This window comes from Zonotrichia albicollis, chromosome 4 (genome assembly GCF_047830755.1).
Source record: "Zonotrichia albicollis isolate bZonAlb1 chromosome 4, bZonAlb1.hap1, whole genome shotgun sequence".
Lineage (NCBI taxonomy): Eukaryota > Metazoa > Chordata > Aves > Passeriformes > Passerellidae > Zonotrichia > Zonotrichia albicollis.
The window spans coordinates 19,966,506-19,979,466 of record NC_133822.1 but is presented as its reverse complement, the minus strand read 5'-3'; the positions used below and the strand labels follow the sequence as shown (position 1 = coordinate 19,979,466).

The 12,961-nt window shown below is 40.5% G+C and overlaps 1 protein-coding gene and 1 long non-coding RNA gene across 4 annotated transcripts in view; one reads left to right on the top strand and one right to left on the bottom strand.

The window, feature by feature from the left end:
- LOC141728760 (uncharacterized) overlaps positions 1-12,961 on the top strand; it is a 90,041-nt gene that overhangs the window by 55,563 nt on the left and 21,517 nt on the right. The window lies entirely within an intron of this gene.
- LOC102071696 (tyrosine 3-monooxygenase) overlaps positions 3,959-12,961 on the bottom strand; it is a 45,184-nt gene continuing 36,181 nt past the window's right edge. Inside the window, exon 12 of one of the 3 annotated variants that reach the window (XM_074539016.1) lies at positions 3,959-4,549. In XM_074539016.1, coding sequence (XP_074395117.1) covers positions 4,324-4,549 — 226 coding nt within the window. In that variant the 3' untranslated portion in view covers positions 3,959-4,323. Of the gene's footprint in view, positions 4,550-5,325; positions 9,388-9,437; positions 10,235-12,961 lie in introns of those variants that run through there. The other 2 variants (XM_074539017.1, XM_026790903.2) reach the window with 2 other exon arrangements.

The window sequence follows — 12,961 nt, the reverse complement described above, 5'->3', positions numbered from 1 at the left end:
AATGCAAGAAGTTAGATTCCAGTAGTAATTCAAGTGAAGGCAGGAAGTTGGGCTGGATCCAAACATCTAATCAGTCCCAGTGACCCAAGCTATCACACGTGATATACCTCACTTCTTTATTTGCTTGTTTATTCTGAATGACTACAAGGGCACTGGATGTGATAAAAAGTGGACAATGTCCTGAGTTCAGCTGGAGTGAGTTAGGATATTATCTTTCTGGAGCTTCTCCCTACAGTAATGATGATACCTGTTTTGGGGTTAATTTTCTGTTGAATAAGCACGTCAGGTTTTAAGGCACTGGTCCAGACTGTAAACAAGTCAGTCTCTTTGGAGCCTGCTTTGGCAGCTCTGCTGAGGTTGCTATTTGTATTAAAATATTTGCTAACCTATTCTTCATAAAGCCAGGTATGTTTCCGTGAAAAGGAGAGGCAATGTTGACATCTGTGCTCCTGCCAGCAGCAGCAATCATATTACCTTGTTATCTCAGCTAGCCCTCCCCCATGCTGGTGCCCTAAATAAGGGACTGCTGAAATTCTGACCCAGGGCTTGTTACATTTCTGCTCCACACAGAGTTCTGTGTGTCTGTGCAAAATTCAGTCCCACCATTTCAGTGGCACTGGGATCAGAAGAAACCTTACTGCTGAGTGATAGAAAACCCTGGAATGTAAATTTTAGATGAACTAGATATTTTCACATGTGGCTGACAAGCAATTTAAAGCACTAAGGAGAGTTCAAGAGGGAGTTAAGTGGTCCGCATAGATATATGGATACTGGAATAATTTGGATGCATTTAGGATACAGTATAGACAAAGAATTCACCTCACCCCTGAGGTGTTTGGGACTGTGACTGCATTTTGGCCCCCAGGTCATGCTAAGTTTTGTGCAGTGAGTCTGGCCCCAGCTCTTATGGATCACTGTCACGGCTTTGTTCACATTGCGAGGTTGGGGAGCGGAAAGAAAACAATCTAAACAATGTAGGACCACCACAATTACTTCAGTTGTTTTTATAGGCTACCCATAAAATTGTGGGCACTTTTCAGACACAGAAAATGACATGGACTTGGACTTAGATCTTTTAGCCTAAAGCTTTAGCCCAGTGCCTATGCCTTCCTCTTTCAATGCTCCCCATTGTTGACAGCAGTAGATCTAGGGTAAAATGCAGGAAGTTCAGGATTATTATTTATGTTCCAAGATTAAATGGGGTGTCTACAAGAAGAAAAAGAGCTTGCTTCTGGTGACAGAAGGTTGCTGTCCCTTTTGTATAAATTTGCAAACTGAAGACATAGTAGGCTTTACCTGGTTGAGGGTTTGATCCTTCCATTTGCCATTGGGTAGAATAGATAGTGATAATTTTGCTTTCCTGTTCTCAATTTCCTTTCTTTTGATATACCCTTCAAAGTCTGATGAAGAAATGTGAAAAATATTTGATGCTGTATGCACAAAAAAGGAGTTTATTCATGTACTCTGGTGTTTGATTCTTCAATGATGGGCTATATCTATAAGGCACAGAATTTTTTCTTTGAAATAGGTATGATTTTTTCAAAGCTGGCCTCATCCTGCTCCCACCAAAATGGCAGGTTCAGGTTTCCTTTCTCTTCAATAGGGGCATATTTGGTAGCATTCCCTGTCAAGGAATTAGGACTAAGGATTGTTGCTGGGCAGATCCTGAAGTGGTTTATCAGCTGATGAAATTAGATGTGCAACCACTTTACTCAGTGCAGATATATCAATTTATATCTGACTCTTTGTTCTGGGGATTCCTAGTGACTTACTGATGTAACCATGAGGGATGAAGTGTACAGACAAAATTAATTTTGTGGAAAGTGGTGGTATGCTTGTTATACCAAGTCGTATTATTGGAAATGCAAACAACCTTCAGGGCATTTCAAATCCTTTCCCCATTTCACACCTGAGGGTTGATCTATTTTTCTGAAGACATGCTTATTCTTTTCCTGACATTAGTTGTACTGATGTGAGATACTATCTTTCTCAGCAAAGTTAGATATGGGGATTTCATCAAGATGTGATTGTTTGTTACTGATTTTTCTCAGGTATCAGTCTCATACACAGCTGCATCATTTTTTTCACTTACTACTGCTGTTAATTGCAGCCCATTTTCCTCTCTCCTTCTCAGTTCTGCCCATTCCCATCCATTATGGTTCCCTTTTGGTAATCATTATGTTGAACTCCTTTTAACTTTTTTTCCTTATTTGGTTGTATGAATGGGCTTGCTCCATGAAAGACAAAGTACTCTGCAGTATCTTTATTACGTGTTTTGGTGTTTTTTGATCCTCATGTCATTATAGGCTGAGTTACTTTGATATGGATCTGGTCCAACTTCTGAGTATTTTGTTGGTTAGCATACTCTCAGTATTAAAAATTACTTTTTCCTTTTAAAATGTCAAGCTTGCCATATTTTTCCCATTTTATTTTATTCATTTTTCTTTACAATAGATCATGTTACGTGCTTTGCCACTTCTGCTGCTTCTGTCATCTCCTAATGTTGAAACTGCCTTTTACAGAGGCTATTTTTCTTATCTTTGGGCTTTCAGACTAAGGTCTTTATGTGAGGTAGTTTTGTTTTCTTCTTTCTCTGTCTTCTTTGCTGTCTCTGCTTCTTGTCTTTTGGTTTGGCTTTGGCTTTTGTCTTTCTGTTTTTTGGCTCAGATGTTCAGTAGTAGAGGCACAGTTATTGTGAGCTGGCTGAGAGAAAATACGAGATGGAGAAGTTCTTCCATAATTTAGCTTTATGAAAGATCTTCCATTTTAAGGTTGATTTTGAACCCCACCCTGACTTTGTCAAGCTGAAATTAATCCACCTGAAATTGCACAGGGAAACTTCTATGTCAGACTACAGTTTTCCAGGAAAACGTGACTGATACTAGGCAAAATATTTGGGAGATAAAAAGATATTTTACAAAGTGGGATGATCTCACTTTTTGGATAATTTCCTGATGTTTATTTTAAAGAAATGTCATGACTCAAAACTATCTCGACCGAGAAGCTCCAAACTTGGGTTACTTTATTGTCCCTGGCAAGGATTGGTACTTTGGACTCGCTTTGGAAGGTGGAGGAGGGGGGAGTGTTTATAATTTAGATATTACTTACAGCAACGTCTACATACATTAGAAGCACGTCAGTTTTCCAAATACCACATTCTGGCTTGTGCATTGTTTATAAACCACAGACCCAGGAGCCTTTGTGTTGTTTGACCAGTGTGCAGCACCACACACTCCTTTGGAAGCACATAGCCAAAGGCTACCAGATGCCTGAACAGTTGCTATTCTATCCATCGAGCAGGATGTGAGAAGCACTCAGTTTGAAGCATCTTCTGATCTCCACAGGAGCTTCTACAGTGTCGGTCAACTTCTTGGGCATCCTTAGGATTGTGCTGGCTGCCTCCCTTAGTGCCTCTCAAACGTGAGGTCTCAATGAGCTCTCCTCTCAGCCCAGTGCTTGACTGGGAGTAGTTCTCTGCATTAACTGTGGCTTTTAAGAAGCACTCACACATTTCTCTTAAGCCCCAGAATGCTGAAATATGGGCGTTCTCTAAGCAAGAATTGAGTCCGAGGAGAAAAGTGTAGTTGAAAGGGGATGTGGAAGTGCTTGTGGATAAAAGGATAATCCTGAAATAACGTAATTATCTGAATTGCTCAGGTACTGGCAAATAAACATATGGAAAGTACAGAATTAGGGCAAACTGGACTTAAACACCTTGTTAAGGAAAATGACTTTGCTATGCCTGAATTTTTGTGCACTTAAAGACAACTTGTTTTGATATGGAAGGTCTGCACAGCCTCTAAATATTCTGGTCCAGATTTCCTGGAGTCCCAAGCCTGATTTTTTTGTGTTGTTCTGCTCTTAATAAAACTGATGTAGGTCAGGCAAGTACTTTATTAACTGGTATTATTATGGCACATACTAGGACGTCTTAGGAGTGAGTTTTGAGTGAGCTGTGATTCCACTGAAACGTGGAGGTGGCAGACTTGGCCTGCAGCTGCAGATGAGTGCCAGCAGGGCAATTCTGGTCATGGGAGCAGGAAATTCAGCAGAGGCTGCAAAACTCTCCCAAGATGGGCAAATTAGCCCTGACTAAGCTCCTTGCTGGCACAGTGAGTCAGCTACCGGTGTGCAAGCAAGGCAGCTTAGGTTAGATAAGTTTACATTGCAAAACCATTCCATCTGCCACGTAGAGAAATGTTGAAACATTTAGAAATTCCTCTAATAGCAGTACCTTTATTCATTATGAGTCTGGGAAATTGTACCATCTAGTAAAACCATAGTCCAGACTTATTCAGTGTGTGAATAGTCGCAGTAATTAACTCAATCTAGTGCAATCAAATCCATTTCCAAAAAAAGTAGACCACACGCCTCCAAGATAGCAGTTTGAATGCCTCTCTTTTGAACATCCCAGTGATCAGGGGAAAGTAGTGAAGCTGAAATGCTTCTTTCTGAAATCCTCTGTAGATCAGTGCACTGACAAGGAAAAGTTGTCCTGCTGTGGAATTCATGCATTTTGCTATTTTGGACCCAAGATCTCTGTTCCACTCTGGAGGAATGAGAAACAAATTTATTACATTAGTGAAATGGGCAATGGCTGCCTCTGCAGTAGAGACCTTGTGTACTCCAGTGATTAGATTAGGGATAAGCTGTCCAGGCAAAAGCTAAATGGAGTTAATAAATTTAAGTGCATCTTCTGAGATACACGAACTACCTTTTGCTCTGGGAGGGGGAAATTTTTACTGGTTAGGATTTTCTAGAACACTATATTTTCTTCAAGTAGAGCATTTCCTTCAATATCAGTCTCAACTGTGTTTGCAACCAACAGCAAAAGCACTCTGGGGATAAAGGATCATTTTCTAGAGGAGACTTTGGTAAAATGAGGGGTCTTTAGCCAAATACGACAACAGTCAACATAGTTCCTTGTGTACTTCACAGTTAAGTAATCTTACTGAAAGTTCAAAGGATTGGATTAAATTCCTCTTGGATTTCCTGTGATAATCTCAGTTGGATCATCTGCTCCTACATGCTAAAGTTCAACAGTGTCTGAATCTGTTAAGGAAAAATTACATTTATTAGACACAACTTTCTTTTGCAAACCTTCCTCATCTGACTGGGACAACATATGCTATTTAAAGGGCTGTCTTGCAACAAGTGAAAATTTTGCATAGATAACAAAAAAAATATGTCAGATGGGAAATAATGAACTCCATTAGCCCTTTACAATTAAAAAAAAAAAAGGTGTTTTTGGGCTGGATTTCGCCCTTTCCATGTACTAGAATCCATTTAATTTATACTGCAAATTCTATGGGGTTTTAGCAAAGGTTAAATTCATCTTGTCTTGCATAACTGCATGAGAAGTAGTTTGGTGAACTTTAAAGAGCAGAGAACTTGGATATAGACTTATATTTCAGGAGATGTGGTTTGTGGGTATTGAAGGATAAAACATCAATCAAATGGACAGATACTCCTTTTGCGCAGAAGAATTATTATTTGAATTTAGTCTTTGTATATTTATTGGCAACCCCCATTAGCTATTTTTAAGGACATCTACAGTTTGGAAAGGATGCTATATGTTTGTTGTGTTAAAATCTAAGTGGGCAAGTACTAATTGTTCAGCTAATACAGACTAATATATCACCACTGATATTAAATTTACTTAGCTAGTTATCTCTTCTGGTCTCTGTGAAGTAATTGGAAATTCTTCTGTCAACTTTAGAAGAGCAGGTTTTGCTCTTTTAAATGTTCAAACAATTATATTTAGGAATTGTGATGCTGGTGAATTCTTTGAATTCACATGAAAACAAAAGTTCGTAATGTGTTGTTCCAGGTGGTGAGAATGCATACATTGATATTTTGTTTGGTTTACTCTATTTTTATAGAGTACTTGAGGAGAAATTAATGAATTTATATAGCTTAGTCTATCTTATAGCTTAGCCTTTAAGTTAAATGAGAGCAGTGACCTCTTTTGGGCTAGGTCTCAGTTTCTCTATTTCTAATGCAGAATTTCTCTTATAAAGATTTACCTCTATGACAGAGGCAAGGTTGCTAATTCTGCCTATTAACAAATATCTACTTTACTTGAGCAAGGTTAAATGACTGATAGTGATCTGTGTCATAACATGAATACAAGTATGGAAGGAAGTTTGTGCAGCCTTCCCTGAAAAAATGCCTTCGCAGATTTTTTAAGGATTCATCCAAAACTCAATAGGAGAACCCTTCAGTGCCATTAGAGAGGCACAAACATTTCCAATAAAAAGGAAAATTTGAAAATCTGCATTTTCAGCAGTGATTATTACTGTTTTTTCCTCAGTTTCAGTGTTCACAAACAGAGAATTCAAAGGAAAATTTGGAAGAAAATCCAAATGCAAAGGGGCCCCAGTTTTCTGCTTTTCAGACTCCTCTTTTGAAGTGCCTCCACCCAGGCAGCTGAAGCACTAGTCATTTTAGAACTCTCCATCTCATTCTTCTCTTTTCCTCATCTTTTTCTCTTTTCCTCTTCTCTTTTCTATTAAGGTCAAATCCTGCTTCTCCTGATGCCAATAATAAAACTCCCATTGATTTCAACATCAGCAGGAAATATGCAGTTTGTTATTTACCACAACCACCACAATGAATCTCTGGGAAGAATTCATTTATATTCATTCCAACAATGCCATGAAAAATGGGCCCTTGCTATTTTATCACATCCAAACTGTTGCTCTAACTCTAACATCCTAGCTGTTGCTAACAAGTCAGTGATGATTTGTAAACCAACAATTTATGGTAACCACATTCCATCCCCATTATGATGTGTGGTTTGGAAATGGAAAAGTAATCAAGACCTCCTGTTAAGAGACTTTATTTCAGTTGAGGTTTTCTGTAAATAAAAGCATTTTGAAAGGATCATTGCTGTATGATTCTAACTCCAAATTGTTCATTTGATCTAGGTCCCATCTATGCTCCAAATTCCTGCCAGGCTCTGTCTGTCAGGAGTGTGAGATCCCCAACAGTGGCATGAGCATACTGGCAGAACTGTTTTTATCAGTGCAAGTATTTTCACTCAACTGGATAGTTTCACCAGACTGGAACAGCAGTTCCATTTCTTGGAGACAGCTATGTCCATTCCTTGGAATACTTTGTAATACTTTATCAGCACACTGTAAGGGTAGTCTGACATAAATAAAGGCCTCCTACTACAGTTACAGTAAGAGATGAAGGGCTGCAGTCAGCCCCATGGTATGAAGTGATGCCCCAGGGAACAAAGAGCCTGCGTAGTTTGTGCAAGACTTTGTCTTGGTTGTGAGGGCTGTGGGCAGTCACCATGACACTGAGGAGGACTTTCCAGCACTTTGGTGGGAGACCACCTAGAACTGCTGGTAAATAAACTCAAACAAGGGAATTTTGTTCCAGTATTACATTTTGGTAGCAGCCAGGTTGAAAACCTTCCTTTGATTTCTTTGGTACTGAGACATCATATCCTGTCAACCCTGTCAGCCTGGCTTTGAGCCTAGAGACACCTTGTTTGGTGACCTGCTGAATTAGAGAGCAATTTAGACAGTTTAGAGAGGGCCCTACTAATCAACCCTAACTTATGTGTTATGATGAGAGAGACCACACTAATTAGGAGCTAAAGCTCTCTTCCTACCTCTTTGTCTCCAGCAAAAATCACTACTTGATTAAGTTACATATCCCAGAATTGAGCACAAGTTGCTGGGGTAGGATATCACCTCAAAGGGTTTACTCTAATTTTCTATTGAACAGGGGACTGCTCAAAAACACTCTTAAAATTTATTTTTATTTTGTGACCTAATTCTGTGAAGAGGATTTGAGCATGTATGGATCCTCATGAGGTGTTCATTTGCTTTATTTTAATAATGACATGAAAATGAATAGATATTTTGTTATTAAATAACTTTCTAAGTAGTTATTTCTGTATCATTAAGGGGAATTACATGTTCTAAAGGGAAATTTACCTCATGTAGTAAAGCAGACTGAAAAATAAGACACAAATGCTAGCAGGAGAACTTGTTCACCCTCAGAAACTAAGCATAGGTCCATGATAAAATGGATTAATGGGCTTAGCTCTGGTTTAATGTGTTTCTCCCCACTTGTGACCCTCTGCTGTGAGTAGAATGTCTCCTTGTTTGTGATGGCACAAACAAAGCAGTTCCTGAACCACCATTGCACTGCTGGAATTTGGTTTTGAGGAAAAGCAGTTTGTATAATGCAGGAAATAATAATGGAGGGAATAATAATGGCAAAGTATTTTCCTGATCTGTCACAGTTATGCTGCCAGGTGTGCTGTGTAGCAGCAAGTGGTGGAAAGTCAGAGAAGGTTTTAGATGGGACTGCCTGAAACCAGTAGCAGCAGTAGTAGTGCCAAGGACAAAGCTATCACTTAAAGTAGTTTTAGAAAAGACCTCAAATATTTCACTAGAGAGATGCCCAGCTTATTGTCCTACAAACTGCTGGACATGGATTCTGGTGGGCCTTGAAAGGACAATCTGTCACACTCTGCAAGCACCCGAGTGTGATGATAGGGACCACTGCAGCCCAGGCTGGTTCATCACCCCGGAGCATCATTTGATAATATCTGGCCTCCCCAGCTCTGGAAACAAGTCAAAATCTCCAGGCTGGCTTACATGATTTTATCCCTATCACTCATTCTTTCCACACAGCCCTTTGGGGCATGGAATAGATATCTCAAATAGAATGGATAGATATCCTCAAATATTTATTATTAAAGATGCATCACGCTGTTCTTTAATTAGAAAGTCAGCGAGCAGGAATAAAATTGCCCAAATTTTATCCAGCAGCAGGGAGGTGTCAGGTAGGAGGGCAGGAGCTCAGCCAAGCCCGTGTTGACACCATTAATCTGATGCTGCGCTACCACCTTGTGGGCAGAAGGTAAATAGCGCGGAGGGACCGGCACAGGGGACACGGGGACAAACACAGCACCACGGGCACCCTGCTGCCCAAGGACGGCACAGCCTGCATCCCCCAGCCTGAGACACCTCGGGATCAGCCAAGAGAACCGAGCAGATTGTGGAAATCTGCTGGAGCTCTGAAGTGAGGGGTACCCTGTAAAGGGATGCGGCAGTATGGTATTCCTGTGGGATATAAAGGGAAACAAGTAGGATGAAATCATGTTCCCATTATACTGGAGTACCAATGCCTTTATATAAAGTGACTCTTCGGATCTGCCTGCTCTTAACCACGATCCTCAGAGCTCCTCACAAGTTTCTTGACTGGCTTCCACCTGCTAACTGCACTGACAAGTCCCTTGGCACTGTGCTGCCTTGAGTCCCAACACCTCTGTGGTCTTCTCTCCACATTCCAGGATTGCTGCAGCTCTCTTGAATTTCAGTACCGTGCTTCAGGGAAGGATAGAAATAAGAAAGCCACCTAAAAGTCAAGTTATTGAATATATTGTTAATAAGAATATTATTGGTATCCTCTTCATCCCTTCAGGATTTAGTACTTCATGGCACTTAACAGATTCCAAGAGAAGATCTATTCAAAACATTATCTTCCTTTTCACTAAAACTGAAGGAATCTCCCTGAACATCTGAGACTCTACACAATCAGATGTAATGTCTTATGTGCCTCCTCACACCTAACTAGAGAGGGATTTGAAAAACAAGTGTTTCTCTGATATCTGTTATGTGCCACAGACTTCCCTGGAATTGTTCAAGGAACAAGTCAACCTGGAACTTTGTGCTGTGCTTTAGTTGATATAGTAACAGCTGGTCAAAGGCTGAATCTTGGAGGTCTTTACCAACCCTAATGATTCTATGATTGGCACAATGTAAAAGCTTTTGGGGAATTGTTAGTCAAGAGGCCAGAGTTACAGATTTACGCCAATGCCATATTCTGGGGCAGGATGAGATGCAAAATCTTACTGTGGGTTTCCACATCCAAAGAATATATTTTGATGTTCCAGAACAAGCCTTTCTCAATTGCTCTTCCTTTGGAGAAGTCCCCTTCACAAGGTAAATTAGGTGTCTGCTGGAGCAAGCATATGAACTTGGGTCTCTCACATGACTACAGGTTGCCTTAGAGGAAGGCAGTAAAATCCTTTCTGCTTTCCTTCTCTCTCACCTCCCCCATCCTCTACATTTTCATAAGACAGTTTGAGCATTTAATCCAGTATTGCCACTTCCAAGCTCAAGAATGATCCATCCTGGCAGACAGGAAGCCAAGGAAAGCTGCCATGAGGCCTGCATGGAGGAAACAGGAGCTCCAGACAAACCTCAAACACAAAAAAAGAAACATGCAAGAGATGGAATTAGTTTCAGATCTCCCATAAGGAATACAGACACATGCAAAAATGAGGACTAAGGAATACAGAATATCATGCAAGGATGAGTTTAGGGAAATGAAAGCCCAGCTGCAGTAGGATCTGGTAAGGGATGTAAAGGAAAACAGGAAGGGCCTCTAGGAGTGTATTTACAGGAAAAGAAAAAGAAAGGAGCAGGGGAGTGGGATGCAGGCTTGCTGCTGATTGAGACCATGGAATGACTGATGACTTTTTGGCTGGGTATATGGGACATCCAGAATCTTGGTGAAATAGTGCACCTGATGATGATTAGCTCCAGGCTCCAGTACAGACCAGGGAGATCCACCAGCTGCAAAGTGGCTTGGCAGAAAGAACCTGGTGGTCTGTGAGTGCTGGGGGACAGCAAACTGACCACGAGGCAGGAATCTGCCCTCAAAGCAAAGGTGGCCAACAGCATCCTGGATGGCAGAAAGATGCAGCACAAGGAGTCAGGCGAACTCTCCTTTGTGCTCAGCAGTGTTGGAACAATGTCTGCAGTGCCACAGCCACAAGGATGAGACAAAAACATGGAGGAGCAAGTCTAATGAAGGAACACGAGCATTATCCATGGACTGGAGCATGTGATGTACAGGAAGACACTGAGAAAACTGGGTCTGTTTTGAGCCTGGGAAAGAGAAGGCTCTGTGAGATCTGAACAATCTGTATAAATATCTGATGGAGACAGTAAAAAGGATAGATACTCTTCTCAGCAGTATCCCCTGAAAAGTCAAGACAATGGGCACAAAAATTAAATACCTGAAATTTCTTTTAAATTTTAAAAGCTTTTTTTTTTAATTATTGTGAATGGTCAAATGCTAAAACATGCTTCCCTGAGAGTTTGTGTAGTCTCTATCCTTGGAGATATTCAATGCTGATACACAATACTGAGCAACATGCTCTAGTTGACCCTCTCTGTGTAGGGTGTTGGAGTCGACAATCTGCAGAGGTCCCTTCCAAACTCTGTGATTCTGTACAGTAACACATATATTATTCCAGGCACAGTTCTGATAGGAGCAATGCTTCTGTGTACAACTTCATTTTCCCTTTTTGGCAGAGACAAAAACCATTTCTATCTTTTGATTCTGCTTTCAGGATAACATTCAGCCCACAGTTACTGTGGGACATGAGTGAGTGCTCATGCTCTTTTCAGCAGTTTTCTGTGCCCTACTTCTCCTGTTGCCCAAGGAAACTTATTGAAGCATCACAACTCATCTCTGTCCCCAGCTTGTCCAGCAAGGACATGGACAAGACCAAAGTATATATTATTTTTTCATGTGGCATAAGCACAGGATATGCCTGAGGAATGAAGAACAGAATATGCACTGCAGGCACTCTTCCACTCCAGCTGTGTGTCAGAGTGGCCCTTTAATTCAGGAATAGATCACACACACTTCACTCTACTCCAAGCACAGCAAAATTGCTGTTCAGAACTCCCATTTTTTACCACCTGCTGTTCTTTTGCTTTTCTCTTCCACTGACCAATGGTGTGAAACAGCAGAGCTGCTGTGGAGTAACAGGTTGTGTAGGACACATCTTGAGGATGTGCTAATTTCATCTACCGAGATCTTGTTAGTGAAAGATTTTCATGTCATGCTCAAAATAACTCCTTTGCTGAGGGTGGAAGTCTGTTAATGTGACAAATGCTGAACCTGTTTCTCTGCAGAGAAGTTGCTAGCAGAAGACTATGATGGTGTTGTAGGAGGAATTCAGAGTAAAACAGCTCTCGGTGGTTTTTGTTGAACAGCTACATGAGCACCTTCTTCCTCACTTATATGAGTGCTGCTCTTATGTAAAAAAATATTTCCTCTTGCTCCATGTTTCCTAAAGGACACAATTTATCTCTCTCTGTGTTGCACACAAATATAAACAGGATTTCACAATATCAAAATTGTTATATTAGAAAGCAAAAGACCTGAACTTCCTTGCCTAAATTCTCAGGCAACATAGCACACCATTAGCATAGCCTAAGACAGCTCTTCTGAAATTCTGTTGTAATACCACTTTTTATCAGCTTAATACAGAACTAAGCCGCTGGTATGAATCATACAGGGCCCCACAGTCCTCTGTAATAATTTTAGTGTCTTCAGCTGTTAGTCAACACCCTAAGGCTTTGGTAAACTTCTAGAATATGAGGAAGAATTTGCAGAAGTTCATTAGGAAATTCTTTGTAGAGCCCATCTTTTCCATTTAAGCAGTAAAGAGTGATGTGTTCTCTAACTTTCTGTGCAATGACATCATTGCTTCTTTGCTTCATGTTTTCAGTCTAGCTCTTGGACAAACAGAGATGTCAAGGCAATAGGAAGTCAATTTTATCCATGAATTTTTTCTTTTCTTAATCTAACTTTAGCTCCATTTATCAGAGTAATATAGCAGCACAGAAATTAATGATGTATCACAAAGTACAGAGAAATTGCCAAGACAGCCAATATCATCAGAAGGCCAGTACCACATTAGGGATGGGCTGGAATTATTCCCAAACTGTGTATGCACATGATAGCAATGTTGGATGACACATTTGTCACAGAAAACCCACTCTGGTGACCTTTAATTTGTTTTCTGCCCAAGGATAAGGATTATAATTGGGGGAAAGTTACTAAGCAACAGTGGCTAGCAAGTTTCATTTACAACACTCCTTCCTCCCCATCCTCCCTGCAGCTCACA